This window comes from Loxodonta africana, chromosome 13 (genome assembly GCF_030014295.1).
Source record: "Loxodonta africana isolate mLoxAfr1 chromosome 13, mLoxAfr1.hap2, whole genome shotgun sequence".
NCBI classification, from domain to species: domain Eukaryota; kingdom Metazoa; phylum Chordata; class Mammalia; order Proboscidea; family Elephantidae; genus Loxodonta; species Loxodonta africana.
The window spans coordinates 30,092,919-30,118,931 of NC_087354.1; the positions used below are offsets into that span (position 1 = coordinate 30,092,919).

The 26,013-nt window shown below is 40.6% G+C and overlaps 1 protein-coding gene across 1 annotated transcript in view; it reads left to right on the top strand.

Moving 5' to 3' along the window:
* The window catches only part of WDR93 (WD repeat domain 93), a 47,646-nt gene that overhangs the window by 5,193 nt on the left and 16,440 nt on the right, over nt 1-26,013 (top strand). Inside the window, exons 3-11 of the mRNA XM_064267124.1 lie at nt 465-529; nt 7,386-7,464; nt 8,145-8,260; nt 9,932-9,970; nt 16,738-16,822; nt 22,084-22,258; nt 23,564-23,634; nt 24,253-24,339; nt 25,765-25,884. Of these exons, the coding sequence (XP_064123194.1) occupies nt 465-529; nt 7,386-7,464; nt 8,145-8,260; nt 9,932-9,970; nt 16,738-16,822; nt 22,084-22,258; nt 23,564-23,634; nt 24,253-24,339; nt 25,765-25,884 (837 nt within the window). The remainder of the gene's footprint in view (nt 1-464; nt 530-7,385; nt 7,465-8,144; nt 8,261-9,931; nt 9,971-16,737; nt 16,823-22,083; nt 22,259-23,563; nt 23,635-24,252; nt 24,340-25,764; nt 25,885-26,013) is intronic.

A 26,013-nucleotide genomic window follows, 5' to 3' on the forward strand; every position in this document is an offset into this window, starting at 1 on the left:
AGAAACAGTGTGATGACAATGCAAGGCAGCATGGGGTGATATGCAGAACAGGTAGAGAAACATCAAGGAACAGATTGGTGTGCCAGAGAGCTTACAGGAGGCTTCAAGGAAAGGAGGATAGATCCAGGTGGGGCAGAGGGGTCTCAGGAGAGAGAACAGCCTGAACATTTCAGGTGATGGTAGAGTAAGACAGGGAATCCAAGATCAGCTTGGATAGTGGAAGGGCCAGGAAGGAAACATAGCACCAGCTGCCTTATCTAGGACACTATTTATGATTTTCTATACCATACTACGAGTTGGAATCCACTCAACAGCAACAAGTTTGGGTTTTTTTTTTTTTGGTATATCATACTATCCATGAGGGCCTGGCTCATTCTCAGGCTGAGGGTGATAATTTCAGAAAGTCAAATGTAACAGCTGTTTCACTTATCTGTCTTCCATTCTCGTTTGTTTTTCTCTTTCAGGTATCATTAGACTGTTCTATTTTTATAAGGAAGTTCTTTTCCTAATCAAAACCATCAATGAAGCAGTGAGTTCCTGTTCTCTTTCACCTAAACCTGGGCCAAAAAAACGCTGTAGCGAAATAAGTTTACTTTGAATATGGAGGTGATGAGAGCTGTCCTAGACTAGAAGGGAATAGACACCTCTGTGGTCAGAGAGCCTTCTCTGGAATATGTAATTAAAAGATCCCTCACCATCAGAGGGTACATGCTGAATGCTGTGGACTTAGTTACCCTGCTGTCAAACCTAAAACTATAAAACTTCTAGAAGAAAACATAGGAGAAAGTCTTTGTGACCTTGGGTTAGCAAAGATTTTTTAGCTACCACACCAAAAGCATGATCCGTGAAAGAAAAAAACTGATAAATTGGACATGAAAATTTAAAACTTTTCTTCTGTAAAAACACTGTTAAAAGAAGAAAAAGACAAGCCATAGACTGGGAAAAATATTTACAAATCACATATCTGATAAAGAAGTTATATCCAGAATATATAAAGAACTCTCAAACTGTATGATTCTACTTCTGAAAAACTCTAGAAAATGCAAACAAATCTATAGTGACAGAAAGAAAATCAGCAGTTGTCTGAGATGGGAGCTGGAAGAAACAGAGGGAGGGATTTCCAAGAAGTATGAGAAAACTTTTGGGAATGATGGATATGTTCATATCTTGGTCATGATGATGGTTTCATGGGTATATACATATGTCAAAACTTATAAAGTTGTACACTTTAAATATGTACAGTTTATTGAAAACACAAACTTCTGCTCATAAAAAAATACTATTAAAAGAAAATAAAAAGGCAAGCCTCAGACTGGGAGAAAATATTCACAATACATATATCTTTTAAAGTATTTATATCCAGAATATATAAAAAGCTTTGCCAAATCGATTAATAAAAGACAAATAACCCAATAGATAGGCAAAAGCCTTGAACTGACATTTCATAAAAGAAGACATATGAGTAGCTATCTTAGTTATCTAGTGCTGCTATAACAGAAATACCACAAATGGAAGGCTTTAACAGAAATTTATTTTCTCACAATTTAGAAGTCGAAATTCAGGGCACCAGCTGTAGGGGAAGGCTTTCTGTGTCTGTTGACTCTGGGGGAAGGTTCTTGTCTCTTTTCAGCTTCTACTCCTTGGTGATTATGGTGATTTTCATGTGGCATGGCACCTATCTTCCCCCTACTGCCTATTTAATCTGCTCTTTTATATATATATATATATATACTTCCTCATTAGTATAACAGAAAAATACCATGGAAAAACTTGGTAAGCGATAGACTGTATGTATGGTGGGAAGATAACTGGACAGATGATGCTGCCAAATGGGATTATAACTGCAGATATTTTTTCCCGTTGTCATGGAGTCAATTCCAACTCATAGCGACCCTATAGGGCAGAGTAGAACTGCCCAATAGAGTTTCCAAGGAGCGCCTGGCGGATTTGAACTGCTGACCCTTTGGTTAGCAGCCATAGAATTCAGCCACTACACCACCAGGGTTTCCAAATCACAGGTATAAAAACCAAAAACCAAATTCATTGCTGTCAAGTCAATTCCAACTCATAGCAACCCTATAGGACAAAGTAGAACTACCCCATAGAGTTTCCAAGGAGTGCCTGGTGGATTCGAACTGCTGACCTTTTGATTAGCAGCCATAGCACTTAACCACTATGCCACCAGGGTTTCCAAACCACAGGTATGGGAGTTAGGAATTACAACACATATTTTGAGGACACACTATTTATCTATTTTTTATTGTGCTTTAGGTAAAAATTTACAGCTCAAGTTAATTTCTCATTCAAAAATTTATACATACTGTTTTGTACATTGGTTGAAATCCCCACAATGTGACAGCACACTCCCCCTTTCCACTCCCAGTTGCCATCCTTCTGGCCTTCTTATCTTGCTTTTGGACAGGAGCTGCCCATTTAGTCTTGTATATTTGATTGAACTAAGAAGCACATTCCTCATGCGTGTTATTTTTTGTTTCCTAGGCCTGTCTAATCTTTGTCTGAAAAGTAGGCTTTGGGAATGGTTTCAGTTCTGGGTTTAGCAGAGTATCCAGGGGCCATAGTTTTAGGGCTCCTCTAGTCTCTGTCATGGGGGCCACAATTTAATTCATAACAGCAACCAATAAAAAAGTACCTAGCATCATTAGTTAACAGAGAAATGCAAATCAAGCATCACAAGGAATACTACTATACACTATCGGAATGCCTAAAATTAAAGGCTGACCGGACTAAATATTGATGAGGATGTAGGGCTGTAAGACCTTCCGTACATTGCTGGCGAAGTATAGAATGGTACTACCACTTTGGGAAACAGCGTGCTATTCTTATACAGTTAAACCTATGACCCACCAATTCCATTCCTAGGTGTTCACCCAAGGGAAATGAAAGCATATGTCCACAAAAATATTTGTATAAGAATGTTCATAACAGCTTAATTCATAATAATCAAAAACTGGAAACCATCAGAGAATGAGTAGAATTTTTTGGTGTGTTAGTTCAATGGAGTACTGTTCAGCAATAAAAGAATGAAATCTGATAATCATAACAACATAGATGTAACTCAAAAACGTTGAAAGAAGCCAGACACAAAAGAGTACATTCTGTATGATTCCAATTACATGAAACTTAAGAGTAGACAAAACCAATCTGTGGTGGTGATGGAAATCAGAACATTGGTTGCCTGTAGAGTTGGTGATTGACTGAACAGAGGCATGAGAGAGCTTCCTGGGGGTTGGTAATGTTCTGTATGTTGACTGAGTGGTAGTTACATGGATGTATACATTTGCCAAAAGTTATCAAGTTGTATATTTAATATATGCACATTTCACCGTATTTAAATTTTATTTTTTTTTTAATCTCTAAAGAAAAACATAAAGGGAACACTTCTCAACTCATCTTATTAGACCAGCATACTTATGACACCCAAACCTGATAGGTACATTACCAAAAAGTACTGTTAGTAGATTAAAAAACAAAAACCAATCCCAGTGCCGTAGAGTCGATTCCGACTCATAGCGACCCTATAGAACAGAGGAGAACTGCCCCACAGAGTTTCCAAGGAGCGCTTGGCAGATTCGAACTGCCGACTTTTTGGTTAGCAGCCATAGCACTTAACCACTATGCCACCAGGGTTTCAAGTAGATTAAAACACACCAAAAATGTTTTAAAATCCATGAATTTATAATGTTTTTAAAATTTTTTATTTTTACCTTTGAAGATTGCTAGGGCTCAAACTCAGTATTGGGAAAACTGCTAAGAATCAAGCACTTATCCTGACTTTCCCATACAGGCTGTATTTCAGGGTAACCAAATAGTTGATGATGGAAATATTTCCTTTATAGAAGAGTTCTAACAAGTGCAGAAGAAATTATAGGATTGGGCTACCCCAATTTTGTAACTATTTTGCGTGGTTGAAGGCACTGGGTTTTTTTGTTTTTTTTTTTTTTTTTTCTGGGTAGGCAAAAAAATGGAAACCCTGGTAGGTGTTAAGTGCTACGGCTGCTAACCAAAAGGTCGGCAGTTCGAATCTACCAGGCACTCCTTGGAAACTCTATGGGCAGCTCTACTCTGTCCGACAGAGTTGCTATGAGTTGGAATCGACTCAACTGCAACAGGTTTGACTTTTTTTTTTTTTTTAAAGGCAAAAAAGTAATGGTCTAGGCAATGAACTTGAATGGCTGATGGGGAACTTTAGAACTGATGGGTCAGGATGACAACGCCTGTTCTCAGTGATCAACCTTAGTATCACTACTTTAAAGAAGGAACAACCAGGTATTATAAGCCTCGTGAAGTGATGCAGTAGGGTGTACTCAGCACACCTGTGGCATAATCTTGTCAAAACAACTGAACCTAAATCTAGTCATACCTCTAGAACTAATCACCAGTTTACAGAAAATATAGGTACAGTGGAACATGTTAAATGACAGCTTGGAGATGTAGTCAGTCCAGTGTAAAAAATTCTACAGGACAAATGACCTGGTTTCTTCCATAAAAATGGAGGGAGGGAACTGTTAAACATCTAAAGTGACTAAAGAGTTACATAAGGTGCCCTAGTGGCACACTGATTAAAGCACTGGGCTCCTAACCTAAAGGTCAGCGGTTTGAGCCCACCAGTCACTCTGAGGGAGAAAGATGTGGCAGTCTGCTTCTGTAAAGATTACAGCCTTGGAAACCCTATGAAACAAACAAACAAACCAAACACCGTTGCCCTCAAATCGATTCTGACTCATAGCAACCCTATGAAAAAAAAAACACCAAACCCGTTGCAGTCGAGTCGACCCCAACTCGTAGTGGCCCTATAGGACATGGTAAAATTGCCCCATAGGGTTTCCAATGAGCAGCTGTTGGGTTCAAACTGCCTACCTTTTCATTAGCAGCCATAGCACTTAACCACTGGGCCACCAGAGCTCCTGGTGCAGCTCTACCCTGTTCTGTAGGGTCGCTATGAGTTGGGAGTTGGAATCGACAGCAGTGGGGTTTAGTAAGAGGTATATTATCTAAATACAATGCATGGACTTCACCTGGATCCTAATTTGAAAAAAACCAATTGTGAAAAAATATTTATGAGATTTCTGACACAATTGGGGAAATATGAAAGCAAATTGGATATTAGATGATATTAAGGGACTAGTGTTAACCTTTTTAGGCTTAATCAAAAATATTAATTTAATAAGTATGGAAGTTAAAACAAGATTTGTCATGTTGATAAATGTTGAAGTTGAGTAATACTGTCTTCTCTGTGTATATTTGAAAATTTTCGTAGCAAAAAGTTGATATGAAAATGTATAAATGGAGAAACTAATTTGCGCTGTAAACTTTCACCTAAAGCATAATCAAATTAAAAAGAAAGAAGTATAGATGAAAAATTTTTTAAACTTTCTGTTCCCTTTAAATAAGCTAAAGGGCTTACCCACATAACTAGTCTGTTGTTGTTGGGTGCCACTGAATCAATTCTGACTCATAACAACCCCATGTGACAGAGTAGAACTACCCCATAGGGACCCCATGTGACAGAGTAGACCTGCTTCATAGGATTCTCTTGCCACAGGGTTTCTTGGCAAATTGCCAGGTCTTTCTCCCAAGGGTGCTGAGTGGGTTAGAACTGTCAGCCTTTCAGTTAGCAGCCAAGGGCTTAACCATTGAGCCACCAGAGCTCTATATAACTAGTTTAAACCCGTTGCCATCGAGTCAATTCTGATGCATAGTGACACTATAGAACAGAGTAGAACTGCCCCATAGGGTTTCCAAGGAGTGGGTGGTGGATTTGAACTGCCTACCTTTTGGTTAGCAGCCGTAGCTCTTAACCACTGCACCACCAGGACTCCATATCTAGTCTAACCCAGTGCCGTCGAGTCAATTCCGACTCATATCGACCCTATAGGACAGGGTAGAACTGCCCCATAGAGTTTCCAAGGAGCACCTGGCAGATTCGAACTGCCAACCGTTTGATTAGCAGCCGTAGCACTTAACCACTACGCCACCAGGGTTTCCTAGCTACCTTATTTTGCTAGTCTTATAAAAAAAAAACCCAAACCCGTTGCCATCAAGTTGATTCCGACTCACAGCGACCCTATAAGACAGAGTAGAACTACCCCATACGGTTTCCAAGCAGCACCTTGTGTATTCGAACTGCTGACCGTTTGGTTTCATGCTAGGGTTACATTCAGTCTTTACAGATGTCTAGGTAGAGCCTCTCATCCATCAAACCACCAGAATTTTCAGTGTCAGGTAGAATTTATTTCAACTGTGAATAATTGAGTGCCACCATAGGTCTTAGGGCTTATAAACCTGACCAGGAGATCAGATAGATGAAATCGCCACAATTCATCAGGATAATTTAAGAAACCAGGAAATAAGTCAGAAACCTTTTGACGGAAAAGTGAGTTGCACTTCTATACATACCTTTATGTCCAATTTTTGTACAAAAATGGCAAGTGTGAAGCAATTGCTGGCATCTTTTGAGTCCCGAGCACTAAAGGGATTTTTTTTTAAATTAATAATATTGCATTTTATTGAGGGCTTCTCACATACCAAAAATTGTGATAACTCTTTAAGTGTATTTTTACTTCTCTCAGTTTTTTTTATTGACCTTTAGATGGTTTACAGAGCAAATTAGTTTTTTATTAAACAATTAATATATATTGCTTTGTGACATTGGTTGCCAGCCCCTTGACATGTCAGCACTCTCCCCTTCTCGACCTTGGGCCCCCCATTACCAGCTTTCTTGTCCCTTTCTACCTTCTCTTCCTTGCCCCTGGGCTGGTGTGCCCATTTAGTCTTCTTTTGTCTTATGGGCCTGTCTAATCTTTGGCTGAAGGGTGTACCTCAGGAGTGACTTCAGTATTGAGTTAAAAGGGTGCTCAGGGTCCATACTTTGGCGTTTCTCCAGTCTCTGTCAGACCAGTAAGTCTGGTGTTTTTTTGTGAGTTAGAATTTTGTTTTAATTTTTCTCCAGCTCTGTCCAGGGCCCTCTATTGTGATCCCTGTCAGAGCAGCCAGTGGTGGTAGCCAGGCACCATCTACTTGTGCAGTACTCAGTATGGTAGAGGCTGTGGTAGTCGTGGTCCGTTAGTCCCTTGGGCCAATCTTTCCCTTGTGTCTTTGGGTTTTTTTCTTTGTTGCTCCAAATGGGCTGGGACCAGTGGAGTGTCTTAGATGGCCACTCACTAGCTTTTAAAACACCAGACGCTACTCACCAAAGTCAGATGTAGAACATTTTCTTTATAAACTATGTTATGCCAGTGAGCTAGATGTCCCTGAGACCAAACACTAAAAGGATATATGTTCCCTAATGAGAAGCACAGAAAACCCTGAAACAAGTTCTTCTCTGTCATAGGGCTGAGTGTATCAGTAGCTCTCTTTTTTTCCAGGATGATGCCAGCAAGCAAACCACCTGTATAAAGATGGAGCTCTCTCACAGAGGGGACTTTGCAGCTTTCCTCCTACAAGGTAAGACTGACCAAAAGCTGTTCGGATTTGCCGTCTCTTCCAGATGCTTACTTTTTTAAGGAAACAGTTATCCAGAAGCCCACGCCATGGGAAAACCACCTTTTCCCAGGTTGGCAGGTATTAGGGTTAGAAGCTAAGCATATTTCCGTGACAGGATAAAGTCCCACAGCTGCTCTCCAGTTTGTCATCCCCTCAAATAAAGGTCAGGAGAGTTCTCTCAGGGTGGCTTTCCGAATTCTAACCCTTTCTTAGCACCAACCCTCTCATTTACTGATTTGTGTATGCTGCCTTCCTCCCTAGACAGGCATAACTGTAAGACAAAATTGTTGGTGAAATTTACCACTTGGAGCGTAGATAACACAGGGACTGGGCAAAGCAGACAATTTGGTTAAGAAGCGTGTCGCATTGGTGCTGTGAGTGTAGGAAGCATCGTTTCCCTGAGATGGCAGAGGCTGGAGGGGAGGAGCTCTCCCATGGGAGGATTATTTGGGGAGCGATGGTTTGCAATAACAATTGCGGAACTAAGTCCCCTTCAACTTGTCAAGGTTGCTGTTGGTAGGGTGCCTAGTACAGAGGTGGCTGGTCTCCGTGCCAGCAGTTCTGAGAAGACAGGCTGTGTCTCAGAGGAAACTTGCCGCCTGCTTGCAGTTGCTCAGTGGTTCCTTGGTTTCCCAATTCAGGATCCGGAGATGTTTGGCTGGATGTGTATAAATTGCCCAAAGAGTCTTGGCTCAAAGAAGTGGAACACCCGCTCAACACCGTAAATCTAAAGAAAAAAGCCAAACCGCTGCAACTGGTAGGGTATCTCTCTCTTTTCAACTAATACCTCTCTCCCTACCCTCGACCCAAATCTAGCCTAAATCCTTGTTGGAATTTCAAGATGATTGAGGACTTCTGAAGGCTGTAAAAGAGAAGGACAACAGGAATACTGGCTCATGTCGCCCAAATCGACTTGCTGTGTTTCAGATGAAATATTAAAAAGTAGAAGTGTCTTCGTTAGTGGGAACCTCCATGTCTTTCTTGTCTGGGAGTTACCTCTCCACTGAGTCCACCCAGGCCTTTTGTCCTGATTCTTGCCTCATAGATTTTTTTCCCCTCCTGTGTTGAAATAATTCTTCCATGCCTCACATTCCACTAAATTTTCCAGGCTATGGTATACAGGGGTTGCTCTTAATACCAGGAATATGTGTATTCTTCATATAATTCTTAAAAGGCAGAAACCCTACCATTTCAGTTTAATTATATGTGAAGCCGGGCCTTGTGCCATGTCTTTAAGATATAGTTCCTCAGTAAATATTTTGATCAACTTAATTCGCTCATCTATCCAATGTGCTCTTGTTATTTTTCTTTTTTTAAATCATCACCAACTAATATCAGGAGCCCTGGTGGCACAGCAGTTAAGTGATACAGCTGCTAACCGAGAGGTCAACAGTTCAAATCCACCAGCTGCTCCTTGGAAACCCTATGGGGCAGTTCTACTCTGTCCTCTAGGGTCACTATAGCTCGGGAATCGACTTGACAGCAATAGGTTATGGGAACTAATACTAACTGAACACCACTTTAAAACACAGTCTATTAGGTGCTAAAAAAAAAATTAGTGAAATTATTGATATAGGAGACTGAGACTCGCATTGACTACTGAGGTCATTGAGTGGCTTTGAATAAAGCCTATTCTCCCAATGATTCTCTTCATAGTGGAGTGTAGTCCTGCATCCTGGGAGTGTTACCAGCCCAGAGATCTTCCTCCTGGAAACTCTCACAGAATTTTTTTTTTAACCTCTTTTTTAATGCTTCTCATATTTTTAGTTTCTTGGTTTTTAGTTCTTTTTGTGCACGAGAATCCTTTTTTTCTTAACTAGTTGATACATTTCTGGATTGCTAAGTCCATGCCATCTGCTTTTTCTATCAGCCAAGTCCATGGTATCATACTCAGTGCCCAACAGACATTTGTTTTTTGATGGACTGATTTATTATCCAAGTGGGAAAAGCACCTTGGGATGGAAGTGGTTTCTCCCCATAATTCACTCAGTTTTCATACACTGAGAAGCAACCAACTAATGCCAGTTAGAGCGGTAATTATTTTAGCATAAATTACTTGTAGAGTTACTTATATACAATTGTCAACATCACTTATGTATTTTACCAATCTGAAATATTCACTTCAACTTAGATTTTTATAATGGCCTCCTAACTGTTCTCCTCACATCCATTCATTCATATTTCCTCTTATTGTCATTTAACTACTTCTTGTTTCCCCCAACTACGTTTTAAACTCCTAGAGAATAGGGCTTATGTATTAAAATCCTCTAGGCCAAAGGGCCAACCATTGGTCCTCAGCATCTACTGAATGAGTTTACTTTCTCACAAGAGTAATTGAGGGAGGAAAGAGCATCCAGGAGATTAAAGGGTGGGTGGGATGAACATACAGAAAACCTATTGTGAATTAATTTCTCGTTTTTCTCTTCAGAACAATACTGATCACGTAACTGCTGATCATTTAGAAACGGTAAGAAACTTTATAGAAAATTGCCAGAGAGATTTAAGTTACAATTTAGAGATGTTTATTTTGACTTGAAATTTACGTTAAGTATCAAATATGCTGGTAAAATGCTCCACTAGGGCACTATTTTCAGATTCTCTGTGACATATCTTATACCTCATGGCCATTGGAGATGGCCCCTTATCCTTGAGGATAATTGATCCAAGTCACTTGTCTAGAGGTGGGTTTACATGAAGCTAAAGAATGGTTTGCACTCAACTGCTAACCTAAAGGTTGGTGGTTCAAACATACCCAGCATTACTGCAGAAGAAAAGGCCTGGCGATTTGCTTCCTTAAGATTAGAGTCAAGAAAACCCTATGGAGCAATTCTACTCTGTAGCACATGGATAGCCATGAGTTGGAGTCGACTCAATGTAACTAACAACAACAAGAATGCTTAACTTTCAGGGCTGCTCACTTGTATGGCCTCTTCCAAGGCTCTGGGAGGGGCCCTGGCAGTGTGTTCACATGGTCATGTATTTTTGTAAAATTGGCAAAAGTAAGATACTTTAACCACATTGACTTAAGCTCACTGTCTTCTTTTCACTCTAACTTCCCCTCTGTCAGGTGGTATTGGAGTAGCCACGGACATTTTGTGTTTATAATTTTTCATTCTTTTTCTTAAAGAAGACCTCCAAATTGTATGTACTTCAGCACCATGAAACACTGATTTGCCAAAATAACAGCCCAGCCTACCAGGCCAAGTGACTTGGAGGGTTTCTTCTTTGTATTGGGATACCTTAGAGAATGGAGTTGCTCCCTGGCTCTCCCTGGGAGGCAGGAAGCGCACAGTCTTTCCAGAGGCATAGATAGCTCTTGGGGGTCTCAGGATAGGGGCATATCAGTAGAGTGGTGGTGAACTTTCAAAATATAAATCTGTCTCTAGAACCCTTTCTCTTTTTCCTTTCTAAATTACATTTTTAAATGCCTTAAATTATACATGTAATACGTGAATGCATCACTCTTGGGAAAATCCAGGTAATTCAGATAAAGCAGCACTCTCTAGAAGTAATTCCCATTATTGGTTTGATGTGTGTTTTCTAGATTTTAGTGTGTAGTTATATTCTTATATTAGTTTATTTTGGAAAATAATATTGTGAGAAATTGTTACCATGTAAGTAGCATCACAGTAGCATCATACTATATATATATATTTTTAAGTAGCATCATAGTATATATATATTTTCTTGCAAACTTGTATTTTTTAACTCATCAATTTGTAGGCAAGATTTTTCCATGTCAAATAGACCTACCTCCTGCTGCACTGTATTCCATGTTATGCATGTGTCATAGTTAATTTAGTTATAAATCTGTTGATGATATTGAAGTTGTTTTCAATTTGGGACTCTGACATGATGCAGTGAAAATGTTTATATATTTTCTTTGTATACCTGAGTGTTTCTCAAAGGTATGTGGCTTTTTAGTTTTAATATAGATACTCCCAAATTGCCTTCCAAAAATGGTGTGACACTTTACATTTAATCAACATATCCCCACAGCTTTGCTGACCTTGATATTATCAGTTCATTTTTCTTTTGCCAGCTGACAAAACAAAATGGCATCTCATTTTAATTTCCATTAATCTCTTCATGTTTTTGTTGGCCATTGAGGTTTTTTCTCCTGTGAATTGTCTTTATGTATCTTTTGCCCGTTAGATTTTTCTTCCAATCTGCTGTTTTCCTTCTTTGTGTTTTTTGTTGTGAAGAAGTTTTGAATTTTGACTTAGTCAAAATGTCCAGTGTTTTCTTTATGGCCATTTGTACTTGAGAAGACTTTCCCTACCTCAAGGTTATAAATAAATTCTCCCATGTTTTCTTCTAACATTTTCATAGTTTTGTTTTGACATTTCACTGTAATTCCTATGGAGATTTCTTTTATAAATGGTGTAACTTTTCACCGGAAAGATAAACCTTTATATATTATTAAAATAGCCATCCTTTCCCAATTCATTTGACAGTTAGAGAGGGCTTAACTACTTTTTAAACAGATTTTTCAACCAGTTCTTCTGTTTTTATCCCTACCAGCACTCCAGCTTCCAGAGATACCTACAGCTGCCATTTTCTTGAGTCTTAGGGGGTTTGCAGTATAAATCAGGTAGTTACTAGGCTTTCTCCCTTACTAGCTTGGGATCTAGCTTTCTTTCTTTCTCCCCCTCTTGCCCCCCACCCCAAGAAAAAGAAATTTCATTATCTTGAAAGCTGGCGCATAACAAATAAGCTTAATTGGAGGAGGAGAGGGAAACTTCAGATACTAAGGTGGATTTCTGGGCAGGTTTAAAACCCTTAAAATGTTAATAGCATAATTGTTCGTAGTCTTTTTTAGATGTTCAACTTTCCTCTTACATGACAATTTTCACCAACAGTTCTTATAATATGAAGTTCAACTAAAGTCTTTCGCCTATCAAATTAAATGAAAAACAGAAATTTTCACTTGTGCATAAGGGTGTTAGAAATTGTTTTCTTTGTACTTTCATATAACATATTCATGTCTAATATTTTAATTTAGGAGGTCTTAATTTTTTACTTCTTAAAATGGTCATGACATAGATTTCCTTGAATTATAGATCATAGTAACTTCATAAATTATCAAGATATGTGTGTAGACAAAATGTTTAAGATGCTCTTGGAAACACATTTAAAGATACAGCACATCTGATATATACTTCTTTTGGGGTTTATTCATCCTTTTGAGATACTGAAGAAAATTCAATTTATGTTACACTAATAATTTAGCCTTTGATAACTATGACATGAATAGATCACAAAATCAGAATTTCCCAAGTTTTCTCAACAGGCTTCTTGTTGAAATTATTCAAAGACATCATGTGTCCTAAGTTGGACATTTTGATTATTTTTTCTTACTATACAGTTAACATCAGTGGGCTCTTTTATTGGCAGTTTGTCTTGGTCATGCCTTGTTCTTGCAAAACCATCCCTTACAGTGAGTGGATATGAAAGATATTTTCCTCAATGTAAGGAAAATAGTCTAGATCAATAACAAAGTCAAAAGCATGGATGTTTCAGGACATCCTTGAAAATAGATTTCAACAGTCCCAAGATCTTTTTTCTTTTTCAACCATTGTCTTCCTTTTTCACAACTGTGCAGTTACTGCCCTATTGTCTTCTATTCTGCAAAACGGATTTTTTTTTAATCAAGTTTTTCATTGGCGCAGAACTATGTCAAATGAACCCAAAAAATAGTGGAATGTTGGGTTTCTCCTCAATTAGCTTTCTTCTCTTTTAACAGCATTTACCTATTCTTTACCAATAATCTCATCACAGCCAAACTCTTTGGTCAGATGATTGACTACCATAAGTGAAAAAAGCTCTTCAATAAAAGTTAACTGATCAGACAGGGTCTTCTCATAATGCATTTGATACCCCCCATCTAGGGCTGCTTCTCTGGCTCTGGATGTCCTCAGAAACATCTTATTGACTCCTTTGGTACTCTGTAGCCTGCACCACTGAGCTGCTCCTCTTCCAGATAGTTGTAGTTGTCCTCCCAGTCATCAAATTCCTCACTCTTGTCCTTGATTGCTAAGTCTGGGGCCACAATCTGGCCTGGCTGCTCCCCATGGCTGGGCCTGTTAGCAAGGCCCCTTGCCCTTGCCATTGAATGGGCCTCCTCCTCCTCCATCAGGCCTTCCTCCTTGAGCTGTAGCAGGGCGCCATGGTAGGAGGGGCTCATGATGGCTCTCAGTTCCCACTGCCTACTTCCATGGGGAAAATATTAAATGACTCAGGAAGCATCAAAAGAAGATGGAAGGAACAGACAGAGTCATTATACCAAAAAGACTGGTTGACATTCAACCATTTCAAGAGGTAGCATATGGTTAGGAACTGATGGTACTGAAGGAAGAAGCCTAAGCTGCACTGAAGGCATTGACAAAAAAAACAAGGCTCCAGGAATTGACGGAATACCACTTGAGATGTTTCAACAAACAGATGCTGCACTGGAAGTACTCACTCGTCTGTGCCAAGAAATTTGGAGGACAGCTACCTGGCCGACCGACAGGAAGAGATCTATATTTATGCCTATTCCCAAGAAAGGTAATCCCATCAAATATATCAAACAATATCGTTAATATCACACACAGGTAAATTTACTGAAGATCATTCAAAAGCTCCCGCAGCAGTATATCAGCAGGGAACTGCTAGAAATTCAAGCCGCGTTCAGAAGAGGACTTGGAACCAGGATATCATTGCTGATGTCATATGGATACTAGCTGAAAGCAGAGAATACCAGAAAGATTACCTGTATTTTATTGACTATCCAAAGGCATTCAATTGTATGGATCATAACAAGTTATGAATAACATTGTGAAGAATGGGAATTCCAGAACACTTAATTGTGCTCATGAAGAACCTGTACATAGATCAAAAGGCAGCCATTTGAACAGAACGAGGGGATACTGCATGGTTTAAAGTCAAGAAAGGTGTGCATAAGGGTTGTATCCTTTTACCATACCTATTCAATCTTCTTGCTCAGCAAATTAATCTGAGAAGCTGGACTCTGTGAAGAAGAACAGGGTATCAGTGTTGGAGGAAGACTCATTAAAATCCTGCACTATGTAGATGACACAACCTTGCTTGCTGAAAGTGAAGACTTGAAGCACTTACAGATGAAGACCAAAGACCACAGCCTTCAGTATAGATTACACCTCAACATAAAGAAAACAAAAATTCTCACAGCTGAACCAATAAGCAACATCAAGGTAAATGAGGAAAAGATTGAAGCTGTAAAGGATTTCATTTTACTTGGATCCACAATCAACACTCATGGAAGCAGCAGTCAAGAGATCAAAAGACTAGGCAAATCTGCTACGGAAGACCTCGTTAAAGTGTTGGAAAGCAAAGATGTCATCTTGAAGGCTAAGGTGCACCTAACACAAGCCATGGTGTTTTCAATCGCCTTCTATGCATGTGAAAGCTGGACGATGAATAAGGAAGACCAAAGAAGAATTGACGCCTTTGAATTGTGGTGTTGGCGAAGAATATTGACTATACCATGGACTGCCAAAAAACGAACAAATCTGTCTTGAAAGAAGTACAACCAGAATGCTCCTTAGAAGCAAGGATGGCAAGACTATGTCTTACATACTTTAGACATGTTATCAGAAAGGATCAGTCCCTGGAGAAGGATATCATGCTTGGTAAAGAGGAGGGTCAGCAAAAAAGACCCTCAATGACATGGATCAACACAGTGGTGCAACAGTTGGCTTATGCATAACAATTGTGAGGATGGCACAGGACCAGGTAGTGTTTCGTTCTGTTGTACATAGGGTCACTATGAGTCGGAACCAACTCAATGGCACTTAACAAGAACAACAACAACAACAACACCTCCATCTGCAGAAGGTCACTCTCGTGAGGTATGGCATCCATCTGCAGGTCACTGCTGCTCTCATCATAAGGTTTGGACAGCTTGGACATTTTGGACATGGTTCACAAACCTCAAATACAAAGGATTTCCAGCAAGATTGGACATACGACAGGATCTAGGTTTCTTGGTCTGCTAAATCATTTACCATGGTCCATTTCCTTTCCAGTTTCAAAATTTTCTTGCTCTTGTCTCCTCTTTCATTCTTTTAATCCTTACGAATTTATTCCTTAAAAAAACAAAAACAAAACATTTGTAGTTGTAGGGCTCACCTTATTTTCTCTCTCAGGGACCACTCTCCTGCACCACCTATTGTCTAATGTCTGAAAACCATTGCTTCATATGCTTTGTCCATTTTTGAGTTGTTTAACATTGAAGGGTTAATCTAGTCACTGTTATTCCATCTTGGCTGGAATCAGAAGTTTAAATTTTTTCCCCATTATCATCTAGTGTTAGCCAGCATTTATATTCTCCTCAACAAAACAAGAACTTTTTCCACACTTTTATTTCCTTCCTACTCTTTTTATTCCGTAGCCATCTTTCATGTTGAAATCATCTAAGATTTTAATTCCAGATTGTTTGTGTATGTGTGTGTTTTAACGATCACTCTTATTTAGGCATAACATTAAGTTTTATTGATATATCAGTACTTTCTTCTTGGGTTTATTATTTGTATTGCTGAAGTACATCCTCTAGAAATACTTGCATTCAGATTTCTTGTTTAATATACTTTTTGAGTCCTTATATATCTGAAAATATTTTAATGTGCTAATTTACCACCACTCTGCTCAGCCAACTTAAATGAGAGTTCGAGTATGTGGAGAATTCTAAGTATCTTAGTTTCTTAGTGCTGCTATAACAGAAATACAGTAAGTAGGTGGCTTTAATGAACAGAAATTTATATTCTCACCGTTAGGAGGCTAGAAGTCCAAATTCAAGGCACCAGCTCTAGGGGAAGGCTTTCTCTGTATGTCAGCTCTGGGGGAAAGTCCTTGTCTACTTTCAGCTTCTATTCCTTGGTTCCTTGGTGATCTTCATGTGGACCGGCATCTGTCTTCTCCCATTTGTGCTTCCTTGCTTTTGTATCTAATCGGCTCTTTTTCAGCCTCAAAAGTGAGGGGCTTAAGACACACCCTACACTGACATGGCCTCAGTAACACACAAAAGAAAACTCTATTCCCAAATGGGATTAAAGGGGTTAGGATTTACAACACATATTTCTGGGGGGCACAATTCAATCTATAACACCAGGTTACTAATAACTTTATCACTAAGCAGAGCCATTCATGTAGGACCATGTAGAAAACAGGGCAGGGCCTACATTCATGGATCTTGGAAACTCTTCCTTATTGCAGGATGCGAATGCTGTTTTTAAAGGAGATGCTAAGTTGAGCCATCCAGTTTCCATAATGAAGATTAAACCTCCTAAACCAGTCACAGGTCAGTATAATTCAACTAATATGTCCTTTCTTTTGCCGTTGACTTCCTAGTTTTTTCCTTCTTTGCCTTCCTGTACATTTCCCATATTTTCTATTAGCAGCAGTACCTGAATTGCAAACATGGTTCTGAAGAGGAAATTTTAAAAACCTCATAAATCTCTGGAGCCAAAAAAGAAAATATGTGAATGTTATAAAGATACAGTTAACTAACAGAATTGGAAATTCAGAAGAGACATGTTTCCTGAGTACTGGTTGAAGTTCATTCCTACATTCATATGTTAATTAATTCATCAGTATTTGCTGAGTGCCAATAATGCACCAGGTACAGAGATGAGTAAGACATATTTGCTGCACTCTAGAAGCTGATGGCCTAGCAAGGGAGAATGGGAGATAAACCACTATAGTAAAAAAAAAAAAAAAAGGATATGATAAATGAGCAGTATCTAAAAACCTGCTGCCATCAAGTTGATTCCAACCCATAGTAACCCCATAGGACAGACTAGAACTGCCCCATAGGGCTACCAAGGTTATAATCTTTACAGAAGCAGATTGCCACATCTTTCTCCCATGGTTAGCAGCAGAGCGCTTAACCACTGTGCCACCAGGGATCCCGGGGAATATCTAAACCAAAAACCAAACTCATTGCTGTCGAGTCAATTCCAACTCACAGTGACCCTATAGGACAGAGTAGAATAGCCACACAGGGTTTCTAAGGAGCTATGGTGGATTTGAACTGCTGACCTTTTGGCTAGCAGCCAAGCTCTTAACCACTGCACAACCAGGGGAATATCGAGGATCTTGAAAACATAGACAAAGGAGTTATTAACTCCTCCCAGGGAGTAGGAAAAGGCTTTAGCAGAGGAAAGGATATTTGGGCAAGGTTTTGAAGAATAAGTGGAAGTTGATCAAGAGTAGCAGAGGGGATGTCCATTGTAGGCGAGGATACAGAATATACTCTCTCAGTACTCACACGTGATCTCAAATATGTATGTACAAAGATGTTCACTGCAGTATTATTTATAAGAGGAAAGGTTGGTTGCATAAAATATGGTACACTCATACAAAGGAATACTTTGCAACCATTACAAGACAAAGAGAGAAATGCAAATGACCAAGAATAGCTAATTCTTGTAAAAGAACATGGTGATAGGACTTTATCAAGATTCATTATAAAGCTCTAATAAGATAGAAAAAATAGATCAGTGGAACAGGATATAAAGGCTAGAAGCAGTCCTAAGTATAAATGGATACTTGGTAAATGGCAGAGGTGACACTGCAGAACAGAGGGGAAACGGTGGTCATTTTAATAAAGGTTCTAGTTGTCTGTATGGGGAAAAAAATTGAACAAGCCCTGCCTCACACCATACACAAAAATAAATTCCGGATGAATTGGAGAGGTAAATATGAAAGGCAAAATTAAAAAGCTTTAGAAAATAATATAATGTCTTTATGACCCATGGGTAGAAAAAGTACTTAAAAGAAAATTTTGATAAAATTAACTACCATAAAATTAAGAACTTCTAGTCATCATCAAAAGACATCATTAAGATCATGAAAGAGCAAGGCACAGAGTGGGAAAATATGTTTGGAAAACATATAACTTACTAATGGTCCATAGCAAGAATATATAAAGAATTTCTATAAATTATTAAGAAAAAGATTACCAAAAAACCCAGTGCCCTATCTAGTACCAAAACAGGGAAGAATATTGTACAGGCTGTTCACAAAAGAGAGCATTCAAATGACCAATAAACATATGAAAAGGTACTCAGCCTCTTTAATTATCAGGAAAATACAAATTAAAACTACAATGGGCTATCACTACACACTCACCAGGATGGCTAAAATATAAAAAGACTGATCATACAGACAAAGTGTTGGTGAGCATGTGGAGCAATTGAAACTCCCTATTGCAGTTAGTGGTGTAAATTGGTTCACCCACTTTGCAAAAACAGTTTGGTATTGTCTAGTAAGTTTGAAGATAATTTATATCTTATGACACAGCACTTACATTCCTAGGTAGGGTGACCAGCCATACTGGTTTGCCTGGAATTAAGGGATTTCCTGGGATTGTGACTTTCATTGCTAAAACTAGGAAAGTCCTGAGCAAACGAGGACAGGTTGATCACCTTACTTCTAGGTACATACCTAATCGATTTACAACCAAATGTGGACCAGGAGACATGTAAAAGAATATTAATAGTGGCATTATTCTTAATAACCTCAATCAAACTGAAACAACGCAAATGTCTCTCAACAATAGAACACATATATAAATTCCAGTATATTCATTCAATGGACTATTATACAGCAATGAAAATGGACAAACTACAGCTCCATACAACAAAATGGATAAATCTCACAAACATAATATTGAGCAGAAGAGAGCAGACATAGAGTTAATACTGTATAGCTCCATTTGTGTATAGTTCAAAATCAGGCAAAACAAAGCTATAATGTTTAAATTCTTAGTTATCTAGTGCTGCTATAACAGAAGTACCATAAGTGGTTGGCTTTAACAAACAGAAGTTTATTGTCTCACAGTTTAGGATGCTAGAAGTTCAAATTCAGGGCACCAGCTCCAGGGAAGGCCTTCTCTCTCTGTTGGCTCTGGGGGAAGGTCCTTGTCTTCAACCTTCCCCTGGTCTAGGAGCTTCTCAGTGCAGGGACCGTGGGTGCAAAGGATGCATTCTGCTCCTGGCTCTTCTTGCTTAGTGGTAATGAGGTCCCTCTCCTCTCTGCTTGCATCTGTCTTTTATATCTCAAAAGAGACTGACTCAAGATACAGCCTAATCTTGTAGATTATGTCCTGCCTCATTAACATAACTGCCTTTAATCCTGCCTCATTAACATCATAGAGGTTAGGATTTTTTTTTTTTTTTTTAGGAAATTACATCAGATTACAAAATGGAGAAGAACCACGGAATCATGGCCTAGCCATGTTGACACATATTTTGTGGGGACACAATTAAATCCATAGCAGATGCCTATTTGTTGTTGTTGTTAGGTGCCATCAAGTTGGTTCCAACTCATAGTGACCCTGGGTGCAATAGAACAAAACGCTGCTCAGTCCTGTGCCATCCTCATGGCTAGAGCCTATCGTTGCAGCCACTGTGTCAATCATCTTGTTGAGGGTCTTCCTCGTGATGTCCTACTCCAGGGACAGATTCCTCCAGATAACACGTCCAACGTAAGTGAGACAGAGTCTCTCCATCCTTGGTTCTAAGGAGTATTTCTTCTAAAACAGACTTATTCATTCTTTTGGCAGTCCATGGCATATTCAATATTCTTCGCCAACACCATAACTCAGATGCATCAATTCTTCTTCAGTCTTCCCTATTCCTTGTCCAGCTTTCACGTGTATATGAGGCGATTGAAAATGTCATGGCTTGGGTCAGGCGCACCTTAGTCCTCAAAGTGACATCTTTGCTTTTTAACACCTTAAAGAGATCTTTTGCAGTAGATTTCCCCAGTGCAATATGTCATTTGATTTCTTGACTGCTGCTTCCATGAGCATGGATTGTGGATCCAAGTAAAATTAAATCCTTGACAACTTCAATATTTTCTGTTTATCATGATGTTGCTTATCGGTCCAGTTATAAGGATTTTTGTTTTCTTTTTATGTGAAGGTGTAAGTGCTTCAAGTTGTATTAACTTTTAGCAAGCAAGGTCGTTATGAGCCTTCCTCCAATCCTGATGCCACATTCTTGTTCATACAGTCCAGCTTCTCAGATTATTTGTTCAGCATACAGATTGAATAAGCATGGTGAAAGAATACAACCCCGATACACACCTTTTCTTATTTTAAACCAAGATGCCTATTTAGATGGCAAAAATATAAAGAAACTCAATGAACTGGTTACAATAAAAGTCAGGAGAGTTGTTGCCTTTAGGGTAGGAAGAAGGGATTGTGGTTGGAAAGGAACCCTTGGGAAGCTTCTAGGTAGCTGCCTAGGTTCTATTTTTTTGACCTAAATAGAGAATACTAGATGTTCGCTTTATAATAATTTATTACCATATGTGTTTTATGCATTTTTCTGAGTGTGTTATATTTCACAATAAGAAAAGGTTTAATAAACAAAAAATAAACAATATAAAGTGATCTCAAAGATATTTTGTTGAATGAAAGAGCAAGGGATATAGTACATGAACAGGTCCCTGGGTGGCACAAATAGTTAAGCGCTTGACTGCTAACCTAAAGGTTGGCGGTTGGAATCCACCCAGTAGCACTGCAGATGCTGAAGAAAGGCCTGGTGATTTACTTCAGTAAAAAGATTACAGCCAAGAAAACCCTATGGAGCAGTTCTACTCTGTAACCCTTGCGGTTACCATGAGTTGGAATCGACTTGATCGCAGTAGGTGTGGTTTTTGGTTATAGTGCATAACAACAGTTTTCAAACTTTAACTGCATGAGAATCACTTGGAGGACTTCTTAAAACCCAGATTGCTGGACCCCCACCCACAGAGTTTCTATTTCAATAGGTGTGGGTTGGGGCCTGAGAATTTTCTTTTCAAACATCTTCCCAGGTGATGAAGCTGGTGATCTGGGACCACACTTTGGGAACTACTAGCTTATAATATACATTGGTTTATAAAAAGGGGTCTCCCTCTAGAGAGTTAGGCAAGAAACTGTTAACAGTGGCTCTTCCTAGGTAGGGGCCTAGGGCACTGTGGGACCTCCTAGGCAACTTGAGGGACCTGAGCACCTTCCAAAGAGAGCACAATTCTGAAACTTGGAGTATGAACCCAGAAAATAAGTCATCCAGTTCTGTGGATTTAGCAACAGATGAACAAGAAGGAAATGAAAGGTTATTGGGAAGGGGAGGGATGAGAAAAGTGATTGTCAGGGAAAGGAGATTTGGTTAAAGGAATGTAGCTGAACAGACATAAGCATGGGAAGAGAATGGGATTGCCCAATCACCTGGTCTCAAGCAGCAGCTGAACAGTGATGGTAAGCTGAAAGATTTTGTACCTTGCTTAGCTGGGAAGATGACAGTGATCCACGGCCTCTAGAGGCATCGTGAACGTTTCCTTGGCCTCCTGTGCAGCTTCTGCAAAGCAAACAGCTAACTACGTTGCCTGGGCTTAGTGAGTGGGGGGGGGGGGGGGGGCAGGGAAGAAGACTGAACACCTGGGGTCACAGACCAAGTACTGAGCAAGACTGACAGGTTCTGCAGGAAACTGGGAAGCATGGAAGAAATCAGGGGAAATCGTCCAGACGGAGATCAGATGGTGACTAATTCTGGAATGTTGTCAACCCAGGCACTACATTTAAAAGCCCCCTGGAAGTCTTTGCAAAGATAGAGGACTGCTATGGGCTGGGCTCTGGGCAGAACCACTTCATCAAGGACAGTCAGTGGGAGCAGCAAGCAGCCATCTTCCATGCTTCATACAAGAAGTATCTGGATGGGGAACGGGAGGAGGAGCCGCCCCTCAGGTGAGCAGAAGAGGGCATCTGGAGTCCCCAGAGCTTCTCCTCTCCTGGCACACGCAGGAGTCAACCCAAGTCTTGAACTAATCCAAAGTCTAAAAGCTCTGGTTTAGGGAGGTTTTCAGAAAATTTCAGATCTTCTGAAAGGTTGTATAGAGACTGTTTAAATCTAGTGAGAACAAATGCTGATAATATGTATTTAAAAGGAGGAATATGTATTTGTGGAGAATAGAAATAGAATTTATTTTAGTTTTATACATGACATCATCTCTTTTTAAAGAGCTTTTTTTCCAGATTTTATAGAAAACAAAGAATATCCTAAAGATGGAAATAAAACTCAATCACCGCTATTAACATTTTTGTCCGTTTCCTTCCAGGCTTTATAAATGTGACGTTATATGCGTGTAATTCTTATGATACATTACTTTCTGATCTCTAATCAGCAGTCGAGGCCTCATTAACCCCATGCTGTGATTGTGAAAAGTGAGCCCAAGACTTTGAAGTACTGGTAGTGGAGCTGGCTTTAGGAACTAAGTCTCCTAACAGCTAGTGTGGATCTCAGGAATGTTCTAGTTTTCAGGTGGGAAGTGAAACCTCCCATCTCACTGTCAAGTGGACCTTGAATTTTCTTACTTTAGGATACAAACTTCTAAGGCTCAGCTGTAACAACTCCCTGTTGCCTGAACTGGAACCATAACAGGGTTCAGTGGTGCACTACAGTCAGCTCCTACTGTCCAGCAAGATATTTTGGAATTTTGCAAGCCAGTTTGTAATTGTCCATGGTGGGCGTATTTACACCATAGAAATCTGCAAAATCCTACAAATCAGGGCTTTTTTCTTTCTTTTTTTCTGTTTTCAGAGAGCCAGTTTACCAGCACACCACTGGTTCTATTGCCCCCAGGACAAGAGGATAAGAGAGCATTTATGCAGGTCTCCCAAGTTAAGGGATCTTCCCCGAGGACCGAGGTGGCTCTCCAAAAGGGAACCCTCTCTGGTGGGAGTTCTGCCCTACGCCATTACCGGCCTGGGATTGTCTCCTGCCCCTCAGCCTGTCCATGTGGATGGTGGCTCCTGAAGCTCATCCGGTCCATTTGGATAGTGGCCCCAGCAGTTCAACCCACCCTCCCCTCACCAAGGTCCAAGGTCTGCCCATCTCACCAGAACCAGCCACAGATTGTGGTTTGTCTCATGGCCCTGCACCCCTGGGAAAACCATCTTCACTATCTCTTTCCGGTTTTAGTTTCAAGACTGCCAGCATCTCTCCTTGCCAAGGAGTCTCCCATTGCCCTGACTAATGTCTCTCTTTCCCAGTGTGGCCACATTCCATTTTCTCCTCCCTAGCTGCGTATTTGCAATGCCAGCGGAAGTCAAGAGCCCTTCAGGTAAAGGAACGTGAAGCAGGTGGTTATCCTGGGGAGGTGGTCTCCTTGGGTAGTCCCTCAGCAAGCCCCCCGCCCCAGAGAAATTCCATATAACAAACCCTGTTTGGTCCCAGGTGTAGCTGATCTTTTGTGGCAGAGAATAGGGGTAGAAATTGAATTGTCAGCTGTAGCTTAAGGGCTTGTCTTTGGGTCTGTGTCCCCTGAGCCTAGATTCCCTGGTAATGGAGGCTGGCATTGTCTTCAGGGAGTGGCCCCCACAGAGGAGGGTATGAGTGCACATCCTGCCAGGCTGCTTCTGGATATGAATTCATTTGTAGAAAATGTTATTCAAAACACTGACAGCCAAGTGGATATGAATTACCAAGAGGATGTGAAAGCAGCCTAGTTGCCCTTGTGATCATCCTCTCTGCCCAGGAAGGCTAGCGGGCCCTAGGAACAGCCCTAATGAGGGGTGCCAGTCCCTCTCCTTTAGGAAGTTCATCCTTCAGTTGGCTAGTGCCCATTAGAACAAACCACTTCTGATTTCAGACCAGCTTCCTCTTGGGCAGACATCTGCCATGTGAACTAAAGGCCACCCAGACTTCTTACATGATGGCTCTTTCCTCTTTTCTTTCCCAGGAACAGCCTGTATCCTTGGCATACACTGGACTGGGAGTCATAATTTCTTCCTCTATTCACTTCACCGAACTCTGAAGGATAAAGTTGGCACGTTACTGCTGAGATGGGAGTTGCCTGTGCTCAGGGTTCTCAGAGCATATGCTTCTTAAGCTTGGCAGAGATGTGTGACTGACACATAGCATCACTTTAAGGGACCCAGAAGTGGGTGGCTTAGTGGGGTGTGACCCCAGGTGTCTGGCCTTGAACTGTCATGTGTCTTAAAAATGATAGGTCAACAGGAACAAAGTCCAGAGTCAGGTTCACAGGGCCCCTAAGGCAGCTAAGATGAAAGAAAGTGGCTTGGCGTGGGAAGGCCAGCTCTGGTCCCAGCCCACCTGTTTGCAAACCATGTAGCCTCAGGCCAGTCACTGCCCACCCCAACCCCCTATTTTATGGTCTGAAACAAGGGCTAATGACACCATCCCTATCTACTGCATGCATTTGCTATGAATAGCAAAATCCGAAGTTTCTGTATGTAAAAGCTCTTTGAAATTGAAAAACACTAAGGAAATATAGGGTGGTTGTTGTTATAGGGAGCCCTGGTGGCCCAGTGGTTAAGCGCTGGCCTGCTAACAGAAAGGTGGACAGTTCAAACTGTCAGCAGCTCCGAGGGAGAAAGACACAGCAGCCTGTTCCCATAAAGACTTACAGCCTTGGAATGGGGCAGTTCTCCTCTGATCTGTAGGGTCACTACAAGTCGGAGTTCAACTCATGGCACTGGGGGTGGATTGTTGCTGTATGTTTATTTATTTTACAGTTTCATGGAGGCAGTTGTGTAAGTGAGTTCACTTTGTGGTAATTCCTTAAACTGTACGTTTATGTTACACTTTAGTATCATACTTCAAAAGTAATGTTAAAAAATTCACAGAGAAGGGATTTCTTTTCTACCATTCTTCTCCCAAGTAGCCTGGCTTCTAATCTAAACTTCTGTACTGACTGGGCATACATTTACTTCTCTGCCTCAGCCTCCTCATCTGTAAAATGAGGGTGCTAATAGGACCTACCTCGTAGGATCCATGTGAGAATTAAATGAAATCTAACACAGTGTTCAGCACCTAGCACCCAAACCAAAACCCATTGCTGTCAAGTCATTCCCAACTCATAGCAACCCTATAGGACAGAGAAGAGCTGTCCCATAGGGTTTTCCAAGGAGCAGCTGATGGATTCGAACTGCCAGCCTAACTGCTAACCAAGCTCTTAACCACTGTGCTATCATGGCTCCTTGCAAGCACCTAGCAGGTGCTCATTAAATGTTAGTTGTAGAATAATAGTACAACTTACTATTAATTATTCTAAGGAAGGAGAATAGCATTGAATAGAGAGGAGAGAGATGGGGAGTCCAGACAGGTGCTCTCGGTGCCCATGCCCTGGACAGGTAGACTAGTCTGGGTCTGGAGTTGTCCAGGTGGAGTTGATGGGTGGGCGGAGTGAGGTCCAGGGGGACATCCTGGTGAGTGGTGTCATCCCCCCTAGACCCTGAAGGCGTGTGGCCGTGTGCAGCGCCCATTGTAGCCTCTGCTCTTAGCAGCTGCTGCTCCTACCTGGTACTGGCCTGTGAGGACGGTGTGCTCACACTGTGGGACCTGGCTGAAGGTGAGCCTCCTACCTCTCTGCTAACACCTAGGTGGGTTTCCAGGCAATGAGGCTCCAAGAGCTCTGGAATTCCCATAGGCTCTGGGCCTTCTGTTACCTCTGTGTTCTTAAAGTCACCTTGGGGCGCGG